Genomic DNA, 27196 nt, shown 5'->3' with positions numbered 1-27196 from the left:
CACCTACGGTCTCGGATGGGTATGTTCCTGAGATGACAAGGCCTTTCTGCAGCTCATGCTGCCACGGCTACTTTCAGTTTTTAGCAGGCGCAAAGAGAGCTCGCATAAGTGTGTCTATTCAAGCTGTAGCCAAGCATAAATGTACCCTAAGCAGGAGGATTCTCTGCATCGCTTCGCAGCACTGGCTCCACAGGTAGCTCACAGGGCTAGAGCCCCTTTGGAAAATAATTTTGATCTTATGCACCCATCAGCACCTCCCGTTTCCCTCAGATCCCCCATTTAGCAGCATACAGAAGGCACTGGGGAGAGCGGGCGGACCAAGGACACTCAGGGAAGGGGTGGAATGGGGTCAGAGGAGGCCAGATGGGATAGAGTGGGGGTGAGAACTCTAAGTAGGCACCTCTGCTGCCTCAGAATACTGATCCACCCTGTCTGGTGTCCCCATCTCCAGCTCTGGCCAATCTCCAATGCTTCAAAGAAAGGCAAAAGTCATCTGGGTAACTGGGCACTGGAGGAAAAAAATCCTCCCTGCAGGTAGCCAGCTAGAGCCCCACAGTCACTGTCTTAGGGTATGTCTACACTACCCCGCTAGTTCGAACTAGCGGGGTAATGTAGGCATACCGCACTTGCTAATGAAGCCCGGGATTTGAATTTCCCGGGCTTCATTAGCATAAGCGGGGAGCCGCCATTTTTAAATCCCCGCTGCTTCGAACCCCGTGCAGCACGGCTACATGGGGCTCGAACTAGGTAGTTCGGACTAGGTTCCTATTCCGAACTACCGTTACTCCTCGTGAAACGAGGTGTACCGGTAGTTCGGAATAGGCACCCTAGTCCGAACTACCTAGTTCGAGCCCCGTGTAGCCGCGCTGCACGGGGTTCGAAGCAGCGGGGATTTAAAAATGGCGGCTCCCCGCTTATGCTAATGAAGCCCAGGAAATTCAAATCCCGGGCTTCATTAGCAAGTGCGGTATGCCTACATTACCCTCCTAGTTCGAACTAGGAGGGTAGTGTAGACATACCCTCTGTGCATAGTCATTCTGGCTGCTTTCTATGAAGGGTGCTAGGTAGGGGGCTCTCTGTGAGTTTTCCCTCCCCAATACACTTGCCCTTCGGGCATCATAATGTGAATGTGAGCACACAATGGTTAAGTTACCAGGAGCCACTGCAGGCAACCGCCTGGTTTTGAACTGCAGCGGAGCTGTGGCTGGGCAAGAGCGAAAGCAAGAAAATCAGAATGATCCGCTTTTACTTGCCTCTCTTATGTGGCAATACGCATTTTGCTTACCATGCCTTTGGGACAGCGGCATCCAGATGTGCAGCCATGGCTAAAACATTCTAAGTCATAGTTCTGGCAGGTCTTGGCACACTCTGTCCCTTCTGCTCTCGGGTCGTTCGGAGGACAGACCACTTTGTCCATGGGTGCCCTACACGTCAAGCTTCTTTTGACTTGAAGAAAGAAAATGAAAACAACTGTGATTAGGAACATTTCAAAAGGAGAGCCCTGTTCCTCGGAAGCTGTCAGCGCTGTGATCAGAAGGTTCGCTCTGTGAAAGGACTAAAGCAGAATTCAGGTTCCAGACCCAGTTTCCCATGCCTGAGTGGCTAGATCACGGGTGGGCAATACTTTTTTGCAGGGAGGCCACTTCACAAACGTTGGTTCATGGTTGCAGGCTGACTTTCCCGCCCCTCCCCAAAGGGACAGGACCTCAGGAAGAAGGGGTGGTTCCTTCGAGGTGCCACGTGCTCGTGGCGAGGGAGGAGACTTCACGTGCTCTCCCGTCCATAGGCCAATCGGGGCCTGCTGGCGGGGGAGCACGCAGTCATTCTTTGTTCAAAATGGCTGGCGGCTCCCTCTAGGCACCACGTGCCCTGGTGGGGGGAGGGAGCTGCCAGCCACTTTGAACAGCGAATGACTTTGCGCACTCCCCCACCCTTAGGTCTTGATTGGCCTGGGGGTGGGGGAGCAACAGGGCAGGCTACAGGCCAGATCAAATGGCTTGGTGGGCTGGTTGCGGCCCGTGGGCCGTATCTTGCCCACCCCTGGGCTAGATGATGACATTTCTAAAAACCCCACTGAAAGTCAATGGGACAACACACAAAAGCTGTACTGCTTTAGCTATGCTGGAATAGTTAAAACAGCAAACCCTCTTAGCTGTGCAGAGTTAGACTGAGAGAAAGGTGCTTGTATCCGTGTAAGTGGTGCCACTGAAGGAAGGGAAATAAGGTATATCAGGTCATCAATTTTATACCAGTATGACTGCCTCCCTGCTAGCTTGGCACATCCATGGGCATGACAAGAGGGTGCTCTCCATTATGGCAGCATGCTGCACATGCTCCTGTAGCATGGGCATGACTAGCACTGGATGCTCTACGGCTCTCCTCAGATGAGTAAGGACATGCCAGAACCTTAGGCTACACACCCTACACAGCTCTCTGCCTGCCACCGCACTGCCTCTCCCATCCAGGGCCACCAACATGGGGCGGGGGAGGAGAGAAGAAAAGCAGCTGCTCCCAGGGCCGGTGATTTAAAAGGGCCTAGGGCTCTCAGCTGAGCCCCAGGCCCTTTAGATCTCCACCAGAGTCCCACCCGGGCCATTCCCCCCTCCCTCTATCCCAGTATGTCCCAAGCTGCCTTCTGTCGGGCGCTCGAGCTGGGCCTCAGGACAAACAGAAAATACCGGACATTTTAGGTGTCCGGTATTTTCTTAATTTTTTTACCGGACGGAAGGCACAAATATTGGGCTGTCCAGTTCAATACCAGACACCAGGCAACCCTATCCACACATGCCTTGGTGCATATAACAAACTTTATTCTACACCTGGATAGAAAATGTTAGAGGGGAACATTGCTGGGGGAGGGGCTAAAAACACCCCTAAATGATCATCACTTTTAATCCCCTTTGCTAAAGGGAAACTTTGCAGGTAGCTGTAAAAGCTTTAGGAACCAATCAGGAGTGGTGCTCAGCATTCCACTATGATGCCAGATTCTCCTGAAGATGTGAATGCTCCCAACTCCATTCTATGGAAGGCCCTGGTTGTATGGACACACTTCACTCACCCACACATCACTATGGCCTCCCTCCCCTCACCCTGTGCAACAAGATACTGTAGAAAAGAAGAAGAACAAATATAATTTTTAAAGCATACTGACTTCTGGCAGGTGGCGGATTGTCAAAGAAAACATCTGGTAGCAAGGCGCCAGGGACTCTGTTTGTAGTACAGCTCATGACGCCATTTTCACAATAGCTATGAAAGATGAACAGTGACTCTATTTAACGAACTGGCATTTAACTTCTACTTGCTTTATGATTTTTAGAGCATCTACAAAAAAAGTCCCATCACTGTTGAAGGCAACTTTTTGTGTTGTTATTATCATCATGAAACATGTAAAGGTAGCAAGGCTGTAACTAGCAATTTGTACACACACTGTCCCAAGCCTACTGTATACCCTTAAAGCAGCGTTTCCATTGAACAGGAGTATAAATACCCTGGGGTTATGCAAAGGTCTTCCAGTAGGTATATCATCTCATTTAGGGTACGTCTACACTTCACACTTATTTCAAAATAAGCTATTCCAGAAGAAATACCCCGAAACAGCTTATTTCTAAAAAGCACATCTACACTACAGGAAGTCCCAAAATTAGTCCGAAGCAGGCTTCACCAATGTGGATGTGCTACCTTGGTTTAAAGCCCCAGGAGACACTAGGGAATAATTAGTTTGAATGGCCCTGGGGAGGAGCTAATTTGAAATAGCAGCAGTGGAGCGTCCACACTACAGTTATTTTGAATCATCTATTTCGGAAGAGGCGTTATTCTTCATGGAATGAGGTTTACAGAAGTCGGAATAAGCCATCTGTTGTTTCAATTTTATTTCAATATAATGGAAATGCTGTGTAAATGTTCTCGTTATTTCGAAAGAACATCAGTTATTTCGAAATAACTGTGCTGTGTAGATGTGCCCTTAGATATTTGCCTAATTGTACAAGATACATTTAAAAAGCCCTAGAGAAGTCAGTACAAACTAAATTTTCATACGGTGACTTGTTTATTCTGCTCTATATATTATACACTGACATGTAAGTACAACAGTTATATTCCAATTTATTTTATAATTACATGGTAAAAATGAGAATCTCAGCACATTTTGTAAGCACGTTTTCGTGAACTGAAGTGAAACCTGGGGTAAACGTGAAAACTCAGACTCCTGAAAACAGTGCAGTAGTCTGGGAAGGGTCAGAGCCACCCCCTCACCCTCCAGTCACAAACCCTTGCCTTTAAGTACACATCATTATTCATCCCCCGTTATTCCAGTGTTGTACTGATGTAACACAAGTGAAATGAATGGAGCTACCCTGGTATAAAACTGGTGACGCAGCTCCATTTGCTGCAATGTGGAGGAGGATAAGTAACTTCTTACTGCTCTCAATGTGACCTCTCTGGTTAAGGGGAAAATGAGAGGATATTGTTCCAGAAATTGGCTTTGTCAGGAGCAGTTCATCAATTAAATTCCTAGCTGCTCCTTAATAATTATAAATGCAACTTAGCAGTTGCTGTTTTATAGAGATAATTAGGTTTTCAAAAATGTATTATTACCCATGAAAAAGCATTTAAAGTCACTAAACTCATTGCACAATGTGACTGAATATTCTACTTCCTGATGCAAAATATGCCAAGACACCTAGATTTAGATTACTTATAGGCAAACCCTCGACTAGTTTAAATTGGCACAACTCCTTTGATTTCAGTACGGCTATGCCAATTTACACCAGTGGCTTAGCCTAGTTATCTGATGAGGCTTTTTAAAAACTTCTTTAAAAGGTGGGTAAAGAAACAACTGGAATCAGTTGCATCTACTGCACTTACCACATGGTGTAGTGATCTGAAAAGACATCATCTGGTTGGAAGATCTCACCATCATAGTAGCAAGAGCACTGGGACTTTGGTACACAATCTCCATGCTCATCAATATATTGCCCATGTGGACAATAGCAGCCTTCCATGCAGAATTCATTGCAGCCTACATCTGGGTAGGATAGAGCCCGGCAGGTCTGGTTGCATGGAGTTCCACACTGTTGATAAATTTGGCCTTCCGGACAAGTCATTGCTGTTAAATAAGACACATCAGTGAAACCACAGTGGAAAGACCCACTGTCCAGTAAAATTCATGTAATCAGTGGGGAACAATTTCACATTAACCAGTATGTTTTATGGGGCTGATCCAAAGCCTATTGAAATCAATGGAAAGTCAGTCTTCCACTGGCTTCTGCTGACTTTGGACCCAGATCTAAATGAATAGCAGCCTGTTTTGGGACCTAATTGCAGGGTAGTCTTTTCTGATTCACATGTGGTTTTACTAACTCTTTATATCATAACATGGAGATTATTTAAAAAAAAAAACACCTGGAGACCCATCAGTGGCACATCAGGGCCTGCTGGCATAACCCCTACAGAGAGCCCCACTGAAGTCAATGGGACCACAATGTGCACAAGGTACCACATTAAGCAAAAGCCATAACAAATGTTACAAAAAATTCCTCCAAACTGGAGGAAAGCGTAATGCAAACTGCCTCCAGTTCCTACTGTTACTTGGATCTAAAAGGGAGCTATGGATTTACAAAAACCATTGTTGTATCTGTGCCTTTCCTTTTTACTTAGTTTCCATTAACAATATAGTTTAGGGTCAAATTTGCCACAAATTGGCACCTAAGGTTAGGTTCCTAAATACATATGCAAATGGCTTTGGTTTCAAAAAGTATTGAGTATCTACTAGTCCACACTTTTTATAGTCAGGCTACTTTTTCAGTGGTCTATGACCTTCAGCACCTAACTGTGGGGTTCTGCTTTCTAATATCCTGGTCTGCTTCTGCAAATAGCAATGTTGGTTTGTACCTGCATCCAGCACGAGGTGGCAGCAGTGATAACAAATGTACATGCAGTGTCCCTGCAGCCATGTCAGTCCTCTTCTTTCCACAAGACAGGGAGCAGGCTGCTCTCAGGGTCATGTCATTCCTGCTCAAAGGCTGGATTGTTAGGTAGGATTGCCAGAAGCATTCCGAGTGGTAATGGGCTTCTGATGGAAGCAGCAGGCAAAGTAGGACACTCAATGGAGCAGGGACAGCAGCTGCAGAGCAGATCTTGAGTTCTATCTCAACTAAATCCTCGAAAGAGGGTGTAACTGTAGACATACCCATATATGTGACTTGTCCAAGGTCACACAGGTAATCTATAGGGGAGCAGGGGCTAGAACCAACATCTCCTAGGCTAGTGCTCTACACACCATCCTTCCTTTCACAATAGAACTGCAGGGATTCATCAAAGCTCAAGAGCAATGGGCACCTACTGGAGAGCAAATGCAACAAAATGAAAGACTCTTTCTTTCGTACCAGTCCCATGGGCCTCTGGCTGCAGCGAACAGCACGGTGTTTCCAATTCATACATGAAGGATCTATGAGGGAGCAGCTATTCGACTGCCCCAGACAATAAAGAGTATGTTAGGGTATGTCTACACTACCCCGCTAGTTCGAACTAGCGGGGTAATGTATGCATACCGAACTTGCTAATGAAGCCCGGGATTTGAATTTCCCGGGCTTCATTAGCATAAAGCCGGCGCCGCCATTTTTAAAAGCCGGCTAGTGCGAACCCCGTGCCGCGTGGCTACACGTGGAACGAGGTGTACAGATAGTTCGGAATGGCTAGCTAGTTCGAACTATCTAGCCCGTGCCGCGTGTAGCCGTGCGGCACGGGGTTCGCACTAGCCGGCTTTTAAAAATGGCGGCGCCGGCTTTATGCTAATGAAGCCCGGGAAATTCAAATCCCAGGCTTCATTAGCAAGTTCGGTATGCATACATTACCCTGCTAGTTCGAACTAGCGGGGTAGTGTAGACATACCCTCAGGGTGTGGGCTGTGAGGCGCCAGCAATCGGGTAAGTGCACACACTGAACAGTTTAGAGAAACACAGTGGGTGGGATAATACCTGCCATTGGATCAGCTTCTGTTGAGGAGAGAGACAAGCTTTTGAGCCACACAGAGCTCTTCTTCAGGTCTGGAAAGGTACTCCCAAGCCCCCAGTCAATTGCAAGGGGGGACAGATTGTTTAGTTAGTGCATATTTCTAGCGGACCGCAGAATATTCCCATAGAATACATGCTAACTGCTTATGTTCAACAATCTGCCCCATCTTGCATTTAGTGGGGACACCCAGAGTAGCTTTCCCAGACCTGTCAATATGGACTACCCCAGGGGTGGGCAAAGGGCCTTCCACGGGCCAAATTTGGCCCACCAAACCAGTGGATCCAACCCGTAACTGCCCTGCCGCTCCCTCACCCCAGGCCAATCAAGGCCTGGGGGCGGGGGAGCACGTGAAGTCTCCTTGCCCCTGCAAGGGAGACATGCCAGCTGTTTTAAAACAGCCACATTTATCACTAGGGGTATGTCAACACTACCACCCTAGTTCGAACTAGGGTGGTTAATGTAGTCAACCGGAGTTGCAAATGAAGCCCGGGATTTGAATTTCCCGGGCTTCATTTGCATGTTGCTGGGCGCCGCCATTTTTAAATGTCCGCTAGTTCGGACTCCGTGCCCCGCGGCTACACGCGGCACAAACTAGGTAGTTCGGACTAGGCTTCCTATTCCGAACTACCGTTACTCCTCGTGGAACTACCGTTACTCCTTGTGGAACAAGAAGTAACGGTAGTTCACAATAGGAAGCCTAGTCCGAACTACCTAGTTCGTGCCGTGTGTAGCCGCGGGGCACAGAATCCGAACTAGCGGACATTTAAAAATGGCAGCGCCCGGCAACATGCAAATGAAGCCCAGGAAATTCAAATCCTGGGCTTCATTTGCAACTCTGGTTGACTATATTGCCACCCTTGTTCAAACTAGGGTGGTAATGTAGACATGCCCTGGGTGCCATGCGCCCTTGGCAGGGGGAAAGCTTTGCGCGTGCCTCACCTCCAGGCTAATCAGGGCCTGGGGGAAGCAAACGCGCAAAGTCTCTCATGTCCTGTCCCCGCCCTGCTAGGGGCACGCAGCAGCTAGAGCGAAAAGCCGGCTGTTTTAAAACAATCAGTGTGTCTCTAGCCACCGTGCGCTCTTGCAGGAGAGAGGAGACTTCCCGCGCTCCCCTGTCCTCAGGCCCTGATTGGTCTGGGGGCAGGAGGAGCACGTGAGGTCTTCTCCCGTGGCATTTGTCTCTAGAGGCAGGCAGGGAGGGGTGAGACTTCTAGCGCTCCCCCACCCCAGGCCAGTCGGGGGGGGGGGACACAGGAAGTCTCCTGAGCCCACCCCTTCCGCCCGAGGCTCTGCCCCTAAAATAATTTTAAGAATTATTGCCCACCCCGGCCTAATCTCTTTAGACACTTCCCCACCCTATATATCTGTACAGTGTATAGCACAAAGAGGCCACAACCTATCTGCCACTGATGAACTTCAGATAAAGCAAACTGCTTCTGTTAAATCATTTGCCTGTGAATCTGAATCTCAGCCAGAGAGCAGGGGAGCAGCCCCCTGTTCAATACATCAGTCCATCAGCACAAATTATGCCAATAGCATATTCAAGTCTCAAGCCCATTAAAAGGAGAATTGTTCTCCTTCATGTGACAGGAGAGAAGATTATTTAATGGGGCCTGATGGATCTGCAGTCAGAGAAATCTGCTCTTGGTGCAGGCACAAAGTGCTCCGTAATGTACAGAGAGGAGGAAGCAGTGCTACACTATTAAAGATTAATTGTGAAAATTGACTTGTTCAATTACAGCAAAAACGAAGTTGCATTACCGCTGCTCTCACTTTCAGCCTCCAGACTTGTGCATTTTTTTAAAAGGTTTTTTATTGAATTAATGTTCCACTCTCTGAACATTTACATAAATCAAGTCAATATTATGAAACCGTACAGCAATTTAACATAATCCAGTCTTGTTCTCCAGTCTTGCTCTCCCCCAGCAAGTGTAACCCAGCCTCCAACAACTGGCATCACTGGCCTAGGACGGATTGCCTCAGTTGGAACTCCAGTGACCTCTCCCCACTCTCTAGCTTCTGTAGTCACTTGGTTTTTCAAATGCCCCACCCAGCTACTGTTTGGGAAGGAATACTGTTGGGAGTACAGCCAAGCATATGTGCTTTCCCCTAAAATCCCTGCTTTTCTACTTTCCTTAAGAGTAGAGCTGCTTGGAAACAGGAGAAAAGTCTTTGGCAGACATTGATGAAGAAAATTATTTCTGTTTTGCATCAAAATTTCATTTCAATTGAATTTTTCCAACCACCTCTGCCTAATAATGAGATGATAAAAAAGGGATTTTTTTTCTATTCCAGCCTCCTGCCACATTCTTCCCATGCACTGCTGGTCTGTGCATAAGTATCCTATTATTTTTTGTTATGCCATCATCCCCCTCTAGTCACCCACCTACCCCCCAGGGGCTACTTATACGTTTCAATCTCCTGTTCTGCTTAGCTTTTAAATTGGGACAGGGGCTGCCATTTATCATGGGTGGAGTTTTCAAGCAATCCTGAAAAGAAGATAGCACTCAGGTCCCACTGGCTTTTACTGGAACATAGGCATTTAAGAACTGGTGTGCATTAGAAAATTAGAACAACCCAGCTACTTCGCTCAGGCACCCTACGCAGCATAGTTAAACCAACCCATGTCCCTGGAAAGACGGTAATAAGTCATCTGGAGAATTCTTCCAGTTGATCCAGCTAATCGCTACGTGGGAGGTGAATTTACTACAGCGAAAGAACAACCCCTCCCATCACTGCAGTAAGTGTCTATATGAAGCCCCTAAATCGCTGTAAGTGTGGAAATAGCTTCACTCCTTTAGATGCTTCTAAAAATCCCACCCTTTGTATCTGTCCAGTGTGTAGCACAATGGGGCCACAGCACGTTCAAGGGAGTATCTTGTCATCCATTACTATCTTGCTATAGGGTGTGTCAGCCTCAGAGTCACGTTAAAACTCATTAACAGCGGAGACAAAGGAGTCTAAACAGCAACATAGTGCTCACATCTTGGAAAAACGATGCCAATGTAATAAGAACTGACTTGGACCTTTCCTTGGGAACTGAACTAACCAGCTTGCTAGGTTTCTGCTAGGACCAGAGGTCTGATACTGTGAGTAATACTCACAACTACTATTTTGAAGGCAACAGGAATTGAGAAGGTCAGTGCCTCCCTGGATGGGTCCCAGCGGGGAAGTGTTAACATACAAAGTACCTGTTGCCATTAACTTCATGAGATACTTTGAGAGGCTGCCAGCCCAAGGTATTGGGAATATTTTCAGACAGGCAGCCAAAGTTAGTGGAGGAGTGGTTTGAACCAAGCCAGCTGAGGGTTGCTCAAGGGGAGCTATTTTTGCCTGTTGCTGAGCACCTTCTGCAAAAAACTGAGCCTCCTCTACTCCTAATGGGGTGAAAGACAACTGAGCATGAGCCGCATGTCCTGGAGCAGATACTCAGCACCTTGCAGAAATCAGAAATGGCTGATCTTGTCACAGGACACCATCGAGTCAATGCAAGAAAACAGTTCTTTGCAGCATTCACTTACAGCAGAAGTCTGGCTCCCGCCACTGGATCAGAACGCCTCTCCTAACGCAGGCAGTGGCATAGGTAGAAACAGCAGCACACAGGCAATCTTTGCCATCAGAACAGGAGCACACGTCATAGCGGCAGTTCTTCAGGTACGGAGAAGGGCTAACTTCATGGTGGCAAGGTTCAAACATGGACGACATTAGAATTGAACAGGATTCTTCCGCATACTTGGCTAAAATGAGAAAAATGTTATCTGGACACTTTACACGCAAAAAGCAGAGTACAGCTACTCCCCGAGTTACGACCACCTCCATTTACAACCAACCGCACTTACGACCAAAGTGGTTGTAAATGCGGATCCGAGTTATGAATGGCGATCCGTGCTTACGAACAGCATGGTCGCCATGTAACTCTATGGAATCCGAGTTACAAACACTTCGAGTTACGAACCAAGTGTTGGTCCGTAACTTGTTCGTAATTCGGGGAGCAGCTGTAATCAAAGCAAAGGTTTCTATACACTGAAAGGGAGGCAGCTGCGCCACTGTCGTGCTTCAGTGAAGATACTACCTACAACGACAGGAGGGCTTCTCCCATTGGTGCAGGTAATCTGCCTCCCCAAGAGGTGGTACCTTCATTGATGCAAGAAGCCTTTCCATCACCGTTGTGCCGCTAGGTCAGAATAATGACACCACTCGGGGATGTCCATTTTCCCCACCCCGAGCACTGCAGTCATACCAACATAAATTGCTAATGCAGACCAAGCCTAACTGAACGATTTTCCTTTTGCTTTTCTTAATAGGATAAGAGACCTGAAGAGCAAAATGTGCTCCTCCGCCTGTAGTGCTGGATTATTTCCCATTCAATAACAGCAGCCTTTAATTAGCAAAACAAACAGTGGAAAACCTTGATTTTCTGTTCTGTTCTGCTCTCACTGGCAAAACTGATGGCACTGATTGTAGCTCAGGCTGCCTGGCACTTCCTATCATCAGGCTCATTTTTAGCAGCTTATAAATTTCCCAGTCTGAAACTGCTCAGGCTGAATGTTTTGAGGTGTCTTCACCTCTCACCTCCTGTGTGGGACTGCTCCATGTGTGCGCGCCATCTACACAGAGCAACTGAGCTTGCTCTGTCCTGGAGTTGCAGGGGCTGAACTTGACTTCTCCTACAATTAGTCTTTCTGGACACCAGGGGCACCAGAGGTGAGCTCCAAAAGACTCTCACCTTTGTTCTCAACCCCTCTCCAGGCAATATGGAGGCAGCAGCTACCTGCCACATGGGAATGCAGAGATGGGAGAAAGGATGCGTGGGAGGAGTCAGTGGGGAAGCAGGGTGTACAGGCACAGAAGGGGAGGGAAGAGAAGCAGGCAGAGGCATCAGATGTGAGGGAGTGGATAGGAGGAAAGAAGCATCCTGAGGGGCAGGAAGAACAGGAACAGAGAGGGAGAGGTCAGAAGCTGCAGCAAAGAGGAACAGAGAGGGGCAGAGGCAGGCTAAGGGCATGGGGCAGAAAGGTCTACAATTACAGGCGCACATGTGTCATCAGAAGCTTGAATTGAACCCAGGAGCCCTGTGTTTCTGTATTCCCTTCTGTCAGCAAACAGCTGTGAAACCCTCTTGCAAGGTGCCTTGCATCCCCCTCTAGTGACTGATCCACAGAGGGCATAATAGCCTGCTACTTACACAGATAACATTGCCATTAGCTCAAGTCTGTGCTAAGGTCAAATGGTCCAAACCCTCCTTTTGACCCACGTTTGGAGTCAATGTTTCCATATGATGGAATCTCTGCGGTCTCGTGTGCTTTTTTTCAGTTTGTTTAAATTAGAAAACTAAATTAAAAACTGCATTAAAAAAAGACATGTTTGAACCTCTGTAATCCAGGACTCCCTGGTCTGGCACCATTGGTCGTCTGGCAGGACCACAGATGTTCCAGGACCAGAGGGTCCTGGTAGAGGGCTGTCAGCGGGGCTCCCCACAGCTGGGCTGCTAGGTACAACCCAGTGGAGCTGTCTGACGGGGCCAGGAGCCCGGCACACAGGGAGCTAGGTTCCCTGGTCTAGCAAGGAAAGAGGTGCAGGGACTGGCAGGGTAGTGAGGCTGGCGGCAAGGGAAAGCCAGCCAGGAGGCCCACAGCTGGTCCAGGGCTGGAGGAACTGGTAGCAGGGGAGCCAGACATGACATCCCCTGGTCCGGCAAAAATTCCTCATCTGGACCAGTCAAGTCCTGAAAGTGCCAGACCAGGGAGGTCCAACTTGCATTAAGGTTACAGAGTCAAGCACTCAGAAGTTAGGAAATGCCAGAAGTCAGGTGCCCCATGTATCCTAAATTCAGCCTCCTTTTGTGTATACATTATGATATAGTTTTTAATTATGTGATCACCTAGTATCTTTTCTGCAGGACCCGTGCTTCATTCAATGCATGGAATGAAAGATGTTTGACTTATTTTAGAATGATCCTGTTCCCAATTGCAAACAGTTGCACTTTTATGGGATGGGAGATCACATGTTCTTTCACAGCACTATATGTTATGTGGCAGGCAGGTTTCAGTACCTAAGCGAGGGTTGAGACTACAGGGGTCACTGTCTTGTTTTAACAAGTCTTGGCAATCTCCATTGAGCTTCCAGGCGTTTCCAAAATCTTCCACAAGGGCTTCCACAAGGCCAGAAGGTGTCAGAAAGTCGTCCCCTTCATTGCCATTGTAGTTTCCACACAGACCACAGATTTTGTCAGTGTAGACTGGGGAGAGCTTACAGACAAAGGTAAGAATGGTTATTCTTCAATATTAGCGCACGGTTTCATGGCAGTATTTTTATTCGATGATATAATTCCTCAAATATATATTAAAGGGGAACCATCAATCTAAAAATTCAGACTTCTGGCTGAACAGTTTTTACAAGTAGTAAAAATATACAAGCACTGGCTTGTTTTTAAAAAAACAGATGAATTATTTTCACATAAACAGAGAAAAAAGTTCTGTTTTTTTTCTTGAGTGTATTTACTTGGTGCATTTTTACAGCACTTAATGTCTGGTCACTTTCACTGTTTTCCTGGAGTAAATTATATTCCCTGTCCGTGTTGGTCTTTATGACACAACAGTGGAGAGGAAAACTCTTTTTAAATAGAGAACGACTGTAATATTACAAAAAATGGTGGGAGGACCTAGGCATAGAAATAATACTGGAAGCTAGTCCAGTGATTTTTATTTGTTAGTGTTACCTTGTGACACTGATAACAAATACAAAGAGCTGCTTTCTTCTCATGCTAAACAAGGAACTTCATTAAAATAAGGAAAACAGTACTAGCTTTAAAGCTATTCTCCTTCCCTATAGAACTGCTGGTGTACAGCCTTCCCTTTCTACCTGGCTTCCTTCTAGGAATTCTGCCCTGATTTACACCCACACAAAGACTAATGGGTTGCAAGAGATTAAACATGACCCTCAATGTAGACAAAAAAAAGTTATGTATTTAAAGAACATCTGAATAGAGAAGTAGTAAGGACAAATTTGACCTGGGGACCAAGTACCAGTAACTCCCATTCATTTCAATAGGAATTTCCAATGCTCATCAACATTCGTAAGAATGTGGTCTCTAAATTCATATTACAAAAAATGCTTGGGAGCTGCCCCAACAACTAGTAGTTCTCTGTATGCATGGACCAGATTGCTGTCCCTTGTACCCCACCTTGGAAGGAATTAACAGTGATACAGAGGCAGGCTGAAAAGTGAAATATCTTTCACAGTTATTCCTCTGGCTAATAAGAGATCATTGGCGTAGGGCACCAAAAGTAAGCTGGTCCTAGCCTCACCAATTGTAGCAGCAGCTGAGGGGTATGGAGGAAAAAATGAAGCTGTCAGAAAGTCCCAAGGAAAGTGAATTTCTACAATTTCTACAATTAGGGACACTGTCATTCTTCAAACACAGAGTGACTCACCTTCATCTGAAGTTCTATAAATGTTTTGGAAACTGCAGGCCTTTCAAAGGTCACCAGAGGGGTGTCTCTTCTTGACGAATGCAGCAGGCAAATCCAAACACTGTAACTTACCAGAAGTGTTTGCACAAGTCCATGGGAGTGGATCACTTCCCCCAATTGTCAGACATGTTTGGCAATAATTAATGCTCCAAAGGCAACAATAATGACAAGTACATAAATGGGAAGGAATTCCTAGCAGAACATAATAAAAAGGACAATGGGAGAAACAGCAAAGACAGTCATTAACAAGTGTTATTGATGCTATAGGAAAAGCGTTGAAGTAGAAAATCTGACTTTAACAGATGGGCAAGATGATGGTCAGGATATAAGGATCTGAGACCTGACAAAAGAGACCACAGATGCAGAGAAAAGCCAGACATCCTGAGAGGTGCCAGTGGATTAAACTGAATTATGCTCAAGCTTAAAACAACTCCCAGGTGTTTTGGTACTGGACATCTAGAGCAAAACACCAATTGCTGCATCCACATTCTCAAACCTTTCTGGAGCTTCTCTTCCTGTTGCAGTGTGGGGTTTTTTTTTTCAGTTGCTCAAGCTCTAACCTTTACCTTGAACTAACATGTTAAACTCACTTTCTGTGCTATTATGCAACATCTATCCGGAATGTGTGGACAGCAAATGCTATTATGTGCTAATTTTTATATGGGCTTTATGGTGGTTCTGAGAACCATATTGGGTAGGTTTGAGTGGAAGGCAAGGGAAAAGAATATAGCCAGAGCAGGAGAATAAATCCCCAAACTCATGGTATGAAAGAGCAAATAAAGGGTTCAGTTATGCAGCTTTTACTCTGGTGAGCGCTTACTCACACAATTATTCCTGTGGACAACGGACATACTGACATGAGTAAGTGCTTATCGATGCAAAGAAAGGCTGTGCAATCAGGTGTATGCCACCACAGGGGGAACACAATTAGAGGCTGCAGTCAGTATGTCTCCTCTACACTGTCCAGCAGGCAGCCGAAGGACAACATGCAGGAGAACATCCGAATCCCCATTCTACTGCATCATATTCCCCAAGGATCAAAGAGCTGTGATCAGCACTGTCTACCCTCCCCTCGCCCTCTTCCCTGCAGCCCTTGAGATATAGCAGTTACATGAGAACATCCTTCTGCATGTGCATACAGGGTATTGTGATGGGGTGCCCTGGGCTCCCTCCCTATCTAACTCACCAGGAGACAGTGGCCCTTAGAATTAGAGCCCCATAGAGGGGAGAAGTGTGAAGTCCTGCAGCAGGACTGGAATCCCAGGAGTCTTGCATGATGGCTGCCTTGCATGGCAGGATTGGGTAGGAGCTGGATTAAAGACCAGTCCCATGCAAGGCTCTACCTCAGATTAAGCAAAATATGCTGCCCAAATATTCACTTTGCCTACAATAACAGATGATCAAGCCAGAAGGGACGACTGTGATCATCTAGTCTGATTTACAGTATAAAACAGATTATAAACTTCCCTGAGATAGTTCTTGTTTGAACTAGAGCATATCTTTCAGAAAAAAACAACCATTCTTGATTTTGTAATGTCTAGTGAGGGAGAATCCACCACAGCCCGGGGTGAGTTGTTCCAATAACTAATTACTCTCGCTATAAAAATATGCAGCTTATTTGACATCTGAATTTATCTAGCTTCAATTCCCACCATCTTGATATATCTTTCTTTGCGCTATTCTAATAGTCATCAAACCAGCTTCCAATACAGAGGTAATATAATCTCCTTGTCCCGGCTCATGTATTCAGGGATCACATGAATCCTTTTTAGCTTTAGCATTATGATGGGAGCTCATGTTCACTGAATATTCACCACAATACCCCACAATTGTTTTTCCAAGTCACAACTTCCCAGGATAGAGAAACTTTACCATTGGGCTTAAGAAACTGAATGCCGAGAAATTCAATCTAGTGCAAACAATAAAAGCTGGGGGTATGAAGGACTAATCAACTATCTGATAAGGAAATGCTTATCGGACAGTCTACAGGAGAGTCAATTAGTCGCTTCCCCCCTGCCCTTGCTGCCTCTAACTAATAGAGGCAGCAAGGGGGGAGAGAAAAGAGGGGTACTTCAAAGCAGCAGTGCTACACATTGCCCAGAGTCAGCTGCTCCATGTGGCACTGCTGCTTTAAATGCTGCAGGGAGCCCGGCGTCAGGCTCCTCACGGCATTTAAAAGTGGCAGCGCTGCGTGAAGCCCAGGGACCGTGGGGGAGTCCCCAGCTGACCCCGGGTTTCAACACTTTTGCCTCTGAAGTGTAGCAACAGCCCTAGGACGGTTGCTACACTTCAAAGGCAGAGGTGCCCTATCGACCAGTCGAATAGTCGATGCAAAAATGCATTGACTATTCGATTAGTCAATTACCCGATATTTAACATCCTTAGTATTTATTGGGAAAACAACAGGGTTTATTATAAGACTAGCCAATTAGCCCGTCATAAGACAGGATTTTCAGGTCTCTCCTCCACCTTGGTCTTCTCCTCTGAGCCTCTGGTCTCTCGCTCCATCTCTCTCTTTCTCTCCTCCTACTGACTCCCCCTCTCTCTCTCAGCTCTCCTCCGCCTCCTGCCTTGCTCACCTTCTGCCTCTCTCTCCATCTCTTTCTTTCTCTTCTCCTCCTCTTCCTCCTCCTGCCTCTCCCTTCCCCTCGGTCCCTCCCCACCCTCCTTCCCCTTCCCCTCCCGCCGTGGCGCTCGGCTGAGTGCTGCCTGCTCATCCGGGCCGCCACGAGGGAGGGGGGCAGGGTGGTGACATACACAGCCAAGAGGTGGGGCCGTGTACGTCACCGTCCTGCCCCCCCTTCCTCTCCTGTGGCCGTGTACGTCAGTGCCCCGCCCCCTTCCCCTCCTTCTGTGGCGGCTCGGCCAAGCGCTGCACCACTTAGCTGGGCCGCAGCAGTGGAGGAAGCGGCGGCAAGCGGCCGTTTGGATTCCGCGCTCCTCGGCGCAGTGCTTGGCCGAGCCACCACGGAGGCAGAGGGAAGGGGGGTGGGGCGCTGATGTATACGGCCAGGTGGCAGCGTTACAGACTCACAGACACTGGGCTACTATAGATATGCTTACTGATTAGCCTTATTTTTTGTTGGATGGAAAAAAGCAATTATTGACAACCAAGTGCCCGATGTTTATGTTGATCCAGAATGTCCATAAATATTATTCTCAGTAGGAGCAATATGCTGCATATCCTGTGCAATTAAATTGATTTTTTTCCCTTGAACATATGAATGTATCGTATGGGCCAAATTCACCTCATTTTCACTTGTGCAATCCTATTGACCTCATTGGAGATGGACAAGAGTAAATAGAATCCAAAATCTGGCCCACAGAAGGTCTGCTCCACAGAAAGCAAAGCTATTCATGGTTAATGGCTACTGTTAGTGCACAGAAAAGAAAAGAAAAAAAATCAAGCAGTTGCTGTGGTGCAAATGTTTGTTTCTGGGAAACAAAAGGATCAGTATATTGCTCTGAGGGCAGAGAGAGAAAATGGAATTTCTAGCATGCACCACAAAGCAATTTCTCACATCAGACAAGAAAGTCTTTGTGTACGTTTGGAGGAGAGAAAACTACCTTCACCAGCAGTTTACCACGACCATCCCAGTCAATCTGTAAATCTTCCCCATAGGTGAGGCGAACTGAAGACAACATAATGCGCTGGATATGGATGGCACCTAAAAACACATTGGACAGGTTTCAGACAAGAAGGATGCATTCTATTATCAGCAAGGTGGAGACAATGGCCTCGTCAGCCCATGGGATGGATCTAAGCAGATACACTTCAGATTTGCCTACACTATTTTCTTTGAACAAATGTAGTGGCCCTTATGCACACTCCTCGTGTAGACACAGGGATTTTGTTGACCCAGACGAGTCAAATTCAAATGGGGCACAAAGACAATACTAGTGTAGCACAAACGCCTATTGGTTCTAAGCCAGGGTTTCCCAACCTATGGGTCAGGACCCAAATATGGGTTGCCATTACATTTCAAAATGGTCGCCAAGTGTCTCCCCAGGTGGCTCTACCCTCTCTCCTCTCCCCGTTTTTGAATTGCCCTGGGTAACCAAGTCTTCTTGAATTGTCAAAATAAGTCCCCATCTGGAAATGTTTGGGAACCACTGTTCTAAGCTGTCTGGAAGGTGCAGAGATGGGCAGGGTGTAGAACATCACCCATTCCATCCATAGAGGCCAATGGAACTGGCACCGCAGCACATTAATTTTGAACAAAATGGGCTACAGGTCCCCCAATAGTCAACAACAAAGTATAGCTCCACCAATATCAATAGAGAAGGGTCAATTTACATTACATGGGGCTCGGGACACACATGCAAAAGAACCTGGCATAATGCAATGCAATAAAAATGTGATAACTCTATAAACGTGACTCAGAGTTAGGAATAGAAAACATTCTTCAAGCTAGGCTAAAGCCTGCCTGAGAAAGTTGAGAAGGGATACAGCTTCAGGTATGTCTATACTGCACAATATGGCTACATCTACACTACAGCAGAGATCGATGCTCTGAGATTGAGCCACCAGCAGTTGATTTAGTGGGTCTCATGAAGACCCTCCAAATCAACCACAGATCACCATCTCCAGTCGATTCCATTATTCTACCCCAGATGAGAATAGTAAGGTAAGTCAAAGGGAGAGTTTCTCCGTGAAAACCCCTCATGGCATAGACTCCACTGTAACTCGACATAGTGTACATTGATTTAAGCGGCTGACTTGAGGAAGCTGGGGGCAGAGCAGCTGGGGTGCTGCCGGGTTGGTCCCGTAGCACCACTCAGGTGAGGGGCGGTGCTGCAGGACCAACCCGGCAGCACCCCAGCTGCTCTGCGCCCTGCTTCCCCAAGTCCGCCGCTGGTCAGTTTCAGCAGCAGCAGACTTGGGAAAGCTGGGGGCAGAACAACTGACCAGCGGCGGACTTGGGGAAGCCAGGGGAAGAGCAGCTCCAATTGCCCCGCTGGCCGGAGCACTTCCGGATTCCAGTTGGTGCCTGACTATCAGGAGTGCTGGACCACTGGATGCCGGACAACTGGAGTTTTACTGTACATTCTTTATGTAGTTGGAATTATGTACCTTATGTTGACTTTCTGTGGTATTGTAAACATAGGTTTTGCCTGCATCTGTGGACCCCAGTTTTGCTGAATTCAGTGTTTCCAAACCCTTGCTAGAGTGTCTATGCTGCATTATAAGCCTGAGTTTAGAATTGCTGGATGTCATTCCTAAAGCTGTGCAGACCCACCTATCCTATGCTAAACAGACCTTCTGACTTGGAGCTACAGCTTGAATGGCATCCACACTAAAAATGACAGAGCATGGATCAGAGTCCCAGTGGCTCTGACCCACCACCTAGTAGCATCCTTGGATCAGGTCCTGAGTGCATGCTGACCGGAATCAGACTGATTCTGTACAGCTAGAAGGCAGGGGGAAGGGGGAGTTGGCTCAAAGTAGAGCCTGGGCTCAGTGTGCAGCAAAGACACAACTTCAGTGCATGGCCTGAATCGTCCCATGCCACAAACACACCTTGTGTCAAAGGAATCTGTATGTCCTGGCCATTCAACGAGATGCCACCCCCGTGCTTCATTTTGATGGTGCTGTTTTCCATGTCCTGGAGTCGGACAGAGGCTGAGCGGGTGCACACTGCATCGGGATCATCTGCACACTAAAAAGAAACCAACATTTCCTGTGACCGTTAGGATTTCACCTTATCAGTGGCTCAGCTCCTCCAGCATGCTGAGCCAGAAACCCGTATGGTTATTGTCACATCTGTAGTCATTAGAACTAGCTTTAGTATTTACTTTACTTAGCAGTAATCCAGCGAATCTACAGACCTGTACTAGGGATGTAAGTGACTAGTCGACTATCTGATAAGCATAAGCTTATTGGATAGTTGACTAGTGATGTGACTAGTCACTCCCCCAGCCCCTGGCTTTCTCTATCAGAGAGGAGCAACTGACAGAGAAACAGGAGTCAATGCTGGGGGGAGCCAACTTAAAAGCCGGTTCCCACCAGCACCGTCTCCACTAGACGAAGGGGAGGTAGAGGCACAGTGGGAAATGACGCAAGCAGGGACTGTAGCGATCTCCACTCACACCGCTTCTGCTGCTATTCTGCTTTTGAAATGTAACAGAGCCCCAGTGGGGAACACAGGGCCACTCCCCCACTGGCCCCATGCTCCCTGCAGGGCTTCCTTTTGAAATGTACAAGAGTCCTACTGGAGCTCTTGTCTATTTCAAAGGCTCAGGCGCTGCAGGGAGTGCAAGGTCAGTCCCCCGCTGGCTGTGCACTCCCTGAGGGGCTTTCACTTTTGAACTGTAGCAAAAGCCCGGCTAGTTAGTTAATTTGACTTAGTTAATTAATCTAAATTTGAGTATTGTAGTTAATTTTGATTAGTTAATTAATCTAAATTTCACATCCCTAACCTGTAGCCTGTAAGATACTGGCTACAGCAGTTAGTATAAGGCACGAGGCCTATGAACTTTGGCAAAGATAAATGGCCCAACTGACACTCCTATGTTTTGAAGAACTGAGAACGGTGTGTTTACAGGGGGAAGTTTGTAAATAGGGAAACCATGCAGCTGCAGAAATATGAGCTAACACCAGCTTTTGGCTATGTTAGGATAGGACACAAGAGTGTTATCGCAACAAATTGACATATAAGATAATGAGATGGGATCATTATTACACTAACCTCTAGCCCTCGACACCCAAACATTAGAAGGATGAGGAAATACAAATGGGGAAGAGGGGAAAAAGCCCTAGGAAATGTGCATGAGGCTTAGGGATGTCAATGTAACATATTATAAAAGGTGAATACCAGCCTTGGGACAGGAGGTGAGAAACATGCAGCCCTTGGGAGGAGCCAGGATAATGGCCACTGATGATGATACAGAAGGGGTGATGAGTGATAGGAAGCCAATGGCTAACATTTCAGATGGTTCTACAAGAAAGGTGTGAATATACGGATGTTCAGACGTACATTCTGTATTCTCTCTAACTACCGTGCTGGGATAAAGTATTTGTAACTTTGCTGAACTCATTAATAAAACTGTTACAAATACTGGTGGGTTCCTCCAGTGTAAGTGTTGCAACTCTGTAGTAATTTCACACTGAACAATAATTTGAATAGCAACGGGGCTGATCTTGGGACAGGACAGTCAAAACCACAGAAGGATAACTGGGAATTTTTAAGCACTCGGAGTAATTAATACACAAACCAGAGATCAAGCTTCATATCTAGGAACTCTAGGGCACCATCTCTTCTCAGGGAACTGGAAAAGGAGCTATAGCAGGAACCGTGGGAGCAGGCTACACTGTGTGGCAATAGCACCTCTCCTCCTGACTGTTCTGTCTGAAGTGATGATGAGACACGTCACAGGCTCGTTCAGATGGGGAAGTAGAAGCATGTAGCTCTCACTGTCACCATTTCAAATGCTGCGGTTATTAGTTACGAAGCTTCAGGCAGAACACTCTGCAGGCAGGAGACAGTGATTCACAGGCTTCAGACTTCCCTCATCAGTTTAGAAAGAACAGTGTCAGCGGAAACCAGTTATGCCAGTTCTACGAACACAGCTCTACACAAATGTAACAGGGGTGGTGGATGGGGATGGGCCTAAAACAAGTGAGCTACTTTCTCTAAGGGACCTCTTGATCTCTAATCTGCTGCTGCTGCTGTGGAAAAGTATTCCCTTCTCATCTCTGCCACTGTGCTCTTCAGGCTGCTTTTGCTGCCTCCCTCCTTCCGCCCTGGTGCCGTCCTCTCTGCTTTCAAATCCTCCTCATGCCCAGTGCTGTGGTCCTTTCTCTCCCTCTCCCTCTCCTCTTCTCTGCCATCCCTCAATTGTATAGTCTCACCTCCCTCAGCAAGTTCCTGGGCTTTCCCTGTCCTGTGTCCCACTCCCTCAATTCTCTCACCAACTCCCATCCCTTTTTTACTGCGCCTTATGCAAAACTCCCTTACAGCACTCTGCTGGCATCCTTCCAGGGTGGCCATTCCCTGTTCCAATATGCCCTGGCACCTGTGGCAAGTCTGGGCTAAGACTCCTGGGTCCCACGCTTCCTGGCAGGCCTTTGCATGCACCTCACAGGTCCCTACCACTGGTGTCCCGACCACTGCCAAGAAGGCACGAGTGTGCCCTTTTCATCATCGGTCAGTCCAGGGTTTCTGGAGGTCCGCCCCTCTGTTAGCCCACAAGGTCTTTCCTTTTCTTACTGGCAGCCCACCAGACAGGAGGAAGAAGTTGGGGGGGGAACCCGGTCCCACCCACTTGCTCCGGGTTCCAGTCCAGGGCCCTAGGGGGAGGCCAATAGCCCCAAGTGGGCTGTGAGGCATGGCCCTTGCCCCACTGAATAGTGGCCCCCTCCCTGGGCTACTTCCCCAACCCTTCCTGGGTACCTCCTCCCTGAAGCCTTGGAACACGCCCTGTTGCTGGCTGCCTCAGGTGTGGGCGCTCTGCTCTGTTCCTTTTCTCCTCCCCTCTGCCATGCCTGAGGGAAGGTTTGTATTGTGTACCCATAGCCTTAACTGGTGGCAGGTGCTCCAATCAGTCCACTCTCCAGGCTGACTCCAGATGGGCTTCAGGTGCCCTAATGGCTGGGCTGCAGTCTCTACAAGCCTACTCCAGGACCATAAACCCTCACAGGCTGCCACATACCCTTTCCATTTCTCTTTGCCTATCTCCATTTCCTGCCCTGAAACTGAGGCCTTGCCATTCTCTCTGCAGCAGGTGGCAGAGTGAAGAAATTGAAAGGGGCTGAGGAACTAGGGAGCAATGTAACTTATTAGCCAATATGACCGCGTGAGACCGAACTCCAGACTATTAGGGTGACAATACCATTCTATGTCTCTCAGATTCTGAGGAAGCACATGCCCAGGGCAAACATGGAGCAAGCAGTTGAAACAGCTCAGAGTGTTGGGGCACGCCCTCTCATCTCTCATATTAATATACTAACTTGGCAAAACTCCAGAGAGACAATTCAGTCTCACTGTGAAATTGAATCTACAGACTGGGGTTAAAGGAGAGGCAGCAAAACATGTTAATTCAGAAAAAAGATTCTAGCTAATTTTCATAGGAAAATGCCTTATGTTTATAGAAAGCTCTATTCATCCACTCCTTCAACACATAGCTACAGGAAGGGCACTGTTACCTGGACTGTCTCTATGATGATGGAAAAAGAGTTCTCCTCACAGTCTTTGGCAAATAAGTATTGGCAGATCCCACTGAAGGTGAAATACTTGTTGTCAAAACTTTTGAAATGAGATTGGCCCGTGACCAAACATTCTCCTGAAAAATACCAAGGGAAGACAGTCAGATCACTGAGCAAATTCCTGCTTTTTCAGAGGCATACAGCACTGAACAGGTGTGCCAAACTCACTGCTTCTAAAAGGCTGGATAGTAGTGGCAGCATGGTTCATCCCACTGGAAGTGAGGGCTCCAGCCAAAGCTAGGAAGACCATAGTTCAAGATTTCCTCACACAGGCTGAAGCTCAGCCTTACACAGGAAACCAGCCCAAGCCTTCTAAATGACTCTTTACTAGGACTTTAAGTGGGGTACAAGCGGAACCAGGGACTTCAGTGTGGTTACGCAACCACTAGTATGGCCTTGTTCACACACACCAAGTTGTACCAATTTACCTAATTATCTTACTTACACCAGTGCAAAAGCCTGTTAGGAAAGACGTGTTCCCTGCACCAAAGCTCTTATATCTAAGCAAGTTATTTCATGGGGCCAAGCCCCCAAACCTCATGTAGCCCCAATGAAGGCAAGGGGAGCAGGCCTGACAGAGGAGGGAGAGGAAGGGGGATATTTTTGCCAAACTCCCAAGCACAGAGAGACCTTCCAAAACATTTATAACATCTATGTAAAGAAAGTGAAATGGGTGGCAGGGCAATCCCAGTGAACATGATGTACCAAGATCAGAATTTCTCTCTGCAGGCCAGAACAAATGGCAGGTGCTGAGCCTAAAATGACAAGCCACATATAATGAGTGGGAGAAAAGGCACATCTTCAGAATATATATGGCCTGAATGTACATTTTTATACAAGTGGCCATGTACACATTAGCTATACATGTCTACTCCTCAGCCTGTCCTCCATTAGTTGACCAATGAGTTATATTTGAGTTGCTGAAGGGAGATTCCTGTTCATCCTGCAAAGCCAATTCACCTCAAAGACAGAGCTGGATTCTATTCCGTGCTCTGCAGTAGCAGAATTTTAAACTCCATTCTAGCTGCAGGCCTTTGCTCCACACATACCAATTCACCCCTATAATCTCAATAAAAACAAAAAGGCTGCAACCAAGAACAGATTTTGACTGGCATAATATTTATGACAAACACGGCGCCTTCCTGAGTGCTAATACTCTGAAACTATAGCTCTCCTACAACATGACAAGAAAAGCAATGGAAAGGGAACTCATGCTTTCCTCCCTAAACAGGAGTTTACATAGCCACACAAAAGCAAATCTGCACAGTCTGAATTATCTTATGGATCCTGAACTCCTGAAACATGATCTTGACTTGCAGCTAGAGCTCGAAACAAGGACACAGATTCTCAGGAGACTGGACTTGATAATCTCTTGAGGTCCCTTCCAGTTCTAGTATTCTATGATTCTCTCGCTGTACTCATCCATGCGTGGGACTGATCTAGGCAAAGTTCACATACTTTTGCGGAGCACAAGAGTCAGTATACCTGGGCACTCCTCGTTGCTGCAGATCCAGATGCCACGTCGACAAATGCTAGGAAAAGTATTGTTAAAAAGTCAGAGTGCATGATTTCACATCTCTTACTGTAGCATGTCCCAAAACAGTTGAAAGCTAAGATCCCGCTTCAGAAAAATTAAACCAATCATTTCCCCCCACATCCCTGACACCTCCACTCAATACTGCTTTTTAGCATATGCATCTTCCACACATACTCCATCTAACTAACCCCTTGTAAATCATGCAGTACCAAACTGTAATATTGTTTGTTTGTTTTCCCTAAAAGACAAGTTCTATGAATCATTATGAGGAAGTTCTATGGCCTGTGTTATATAGAAGGTCAAGAGGAGATCATCCAAATGGTCCATTCTGGCCTTAAAATCTACAAATCAGCATGGTTATAAAAGTATAGAACTCTTTCTCTTTTTTCCCCAAGCCATCTGCATATTTTAGCTGTCACATATGTTCTCCTGAAGGCCTCAAGGTTGGGGTAGGATGTTCACTGAAACCCTTGCACTTGCTTTTTTTAACTATAAAAAACCTTTCTTGTGTGTGAGCGGAAGAGAGCAATAATATTTCTTTCCACCAGGCGTGTGGATGGCCGTCTGGATTGGGTTAGTCAAGGCACACCAGTGGCTGTTGCTAATGTGCTTGGGACTATGTGGCACAATGCCTGCAAGCTTCACAACTTCTAAAAAGAGCATGGAGAGGGGTTGGTTGGTTCTTATTTTATCACTTAGCCCATCCCTTGTACTCCCTCTGGCACGAGTTGAATTATGTAGAGTGATATAAGTGAGAGGTTCCATGATACAATATTCAGCAAGGGCATATTTAGGCTGAATAGCAGGAAATATTTACCAAGGATGAAGTCTATTTTACTGGACTAGTCTCTCCAGGGCAGGGTGATTTGGACAATGCTGTCCAAGCTAGAGCTACAGAAGGCCCTAACTTCATGGGACTCCATCCCACTAGTGAGAGGATGAAGTGATAACCTGATGGTCATTGCTCATGCACCACTGGCATATGGAATGGAGGATGATTTACTTCTTATGGGTAGCAGTGATATGTACAAAAAGTGTCCTGAATTATTGCATTATGGCTCTGGCTGGGTCACATATTAGGTTCCCTCTTCTGCTGTCTGACTGGAAACATCTGAGCATTGTTCTCCTAACTACACCTTCACCTACACACACACACACACACACACACCCTCAGGATACATTGCTCATTCTCTCCCCCCTACTTGGGTAACTCAAGTCCCTCACAGGATGGTGTTCAGAGTAGATATGAAAGAAGAAGGTTGTCTAGGGCTACCAAACTGGGGAGGGGCAATATAATGGCTTTGTTCTGTCCGGCATGAATTTGTCTGAACTGGCTCTTCTCAAAGGATATTTTGAACTAGATTCAAGGGAAGTTAAACAAATGTAAGTCAAAACAAAACTCTGCTCTCCAAAACTAGCTGGAACTGGGAGTTTAGTTTGCAAGCTTGTGTTATTCAGGAAACAAATATTTTTCTACTGCATGAAAGACTATATCCCTTACATAGTTCTATTAGCTTGAATACCGCTATGGAAATAGAGTTGAGTTAGTTTTTATGATTAGCTCGCTTCTGAGAAGAGGCTGGCACTTCCAAATCTGAGATTGGACATTTGCCAATTAAAAGAAAGAAAAAGTGGGGGAAGTGCACAAAACTGAAGAGCAGTTCTTATCGACAGCAGCCTGGCTCACATCAATACCTCATCATTGTATTTACCATGAGTTGCAGTCCTGGGAGATGGAGGAGCCAGGAGGATAGCGCATGCCAGAATGTACGCAGGAACACTCGGAGTGGTCAACGCAGCTATCACCATCAAGTAGCTTCCCCACTGGATAGTTCAGGCAATGGCAAAAATCAAAAGAAACACACATATTAGATCCACTCTTGACAAAATTTCATGTGCATTGCCATTCAAGGTCACTCACAGAGCTAAGTGAAAAGGGCTGGGACTGTCCAAAGAACCTTATACGAAGTG

The 27196-nt window shown here is 46.7% G+C and overlaps 1 protein-coding gene across 1 annotated transcript in view; it reads right to left on the bottom strand.

Moving 5' to 3' along the window:
* Positions 1-27196, bottom strand: part of VWF (von Willebrand factor) — a 249131-nt gene that overhangs the window by 169987 nt on the left and 51948 nt on the right. The window contains exons 9-18 of the mRNA XM_006128153.4: positions 26938-27049; positions 25174-25220; positions 23629-23765; positions 20005-20143; positions 18051-18151; positions 13064-13259; positions 10533-10748; positions 4864-5104; positions 3152-3246; positions 1286-1446 (exon numbers count right to left, since the gene is read on the bottom strand). Coding sequence (XP_006128215.2) covers positions 1286-1446; positions 3152-3246; positions 4864-5104; positions 10533-10748; positions 13064-13259; positions 18051-18151; positions 20005-20143; positions 23629-23765; positions 25174-25220; positions 26938-27049 — 1445 coding nt within the window. The remainder of the gene's footprint in view (positions 1-1285; positions 1447-3151; positions 3247-4863; positions 5105-10532; positions 10749-13063; positions 13260-18050; positions 18152-20004; positions 20144-23628; positions 23766-25173; positions 25221-26937; positions 27050-27196) is intronic.

This window comes from Pelodiscus sinensis, chromosome 1, assembly GCF_049634645.1.
Source record: "Pelodiscus sinensis isolate JC-2024 chromosome 1, ASM4963464v1, whole genome shotgun sequence".
NCBI classification, from domain to species: Eukaryota; Metazoa; Chordata; order Testudines; family Trionychidae; genus Pelodiscus; species Pelodiscus sinensis.
The sequence above is the reverse complement of the archived record's forward strand: the minus strand, read 5'-3'. Positions and strand labels throughout refer to the sequence as shown.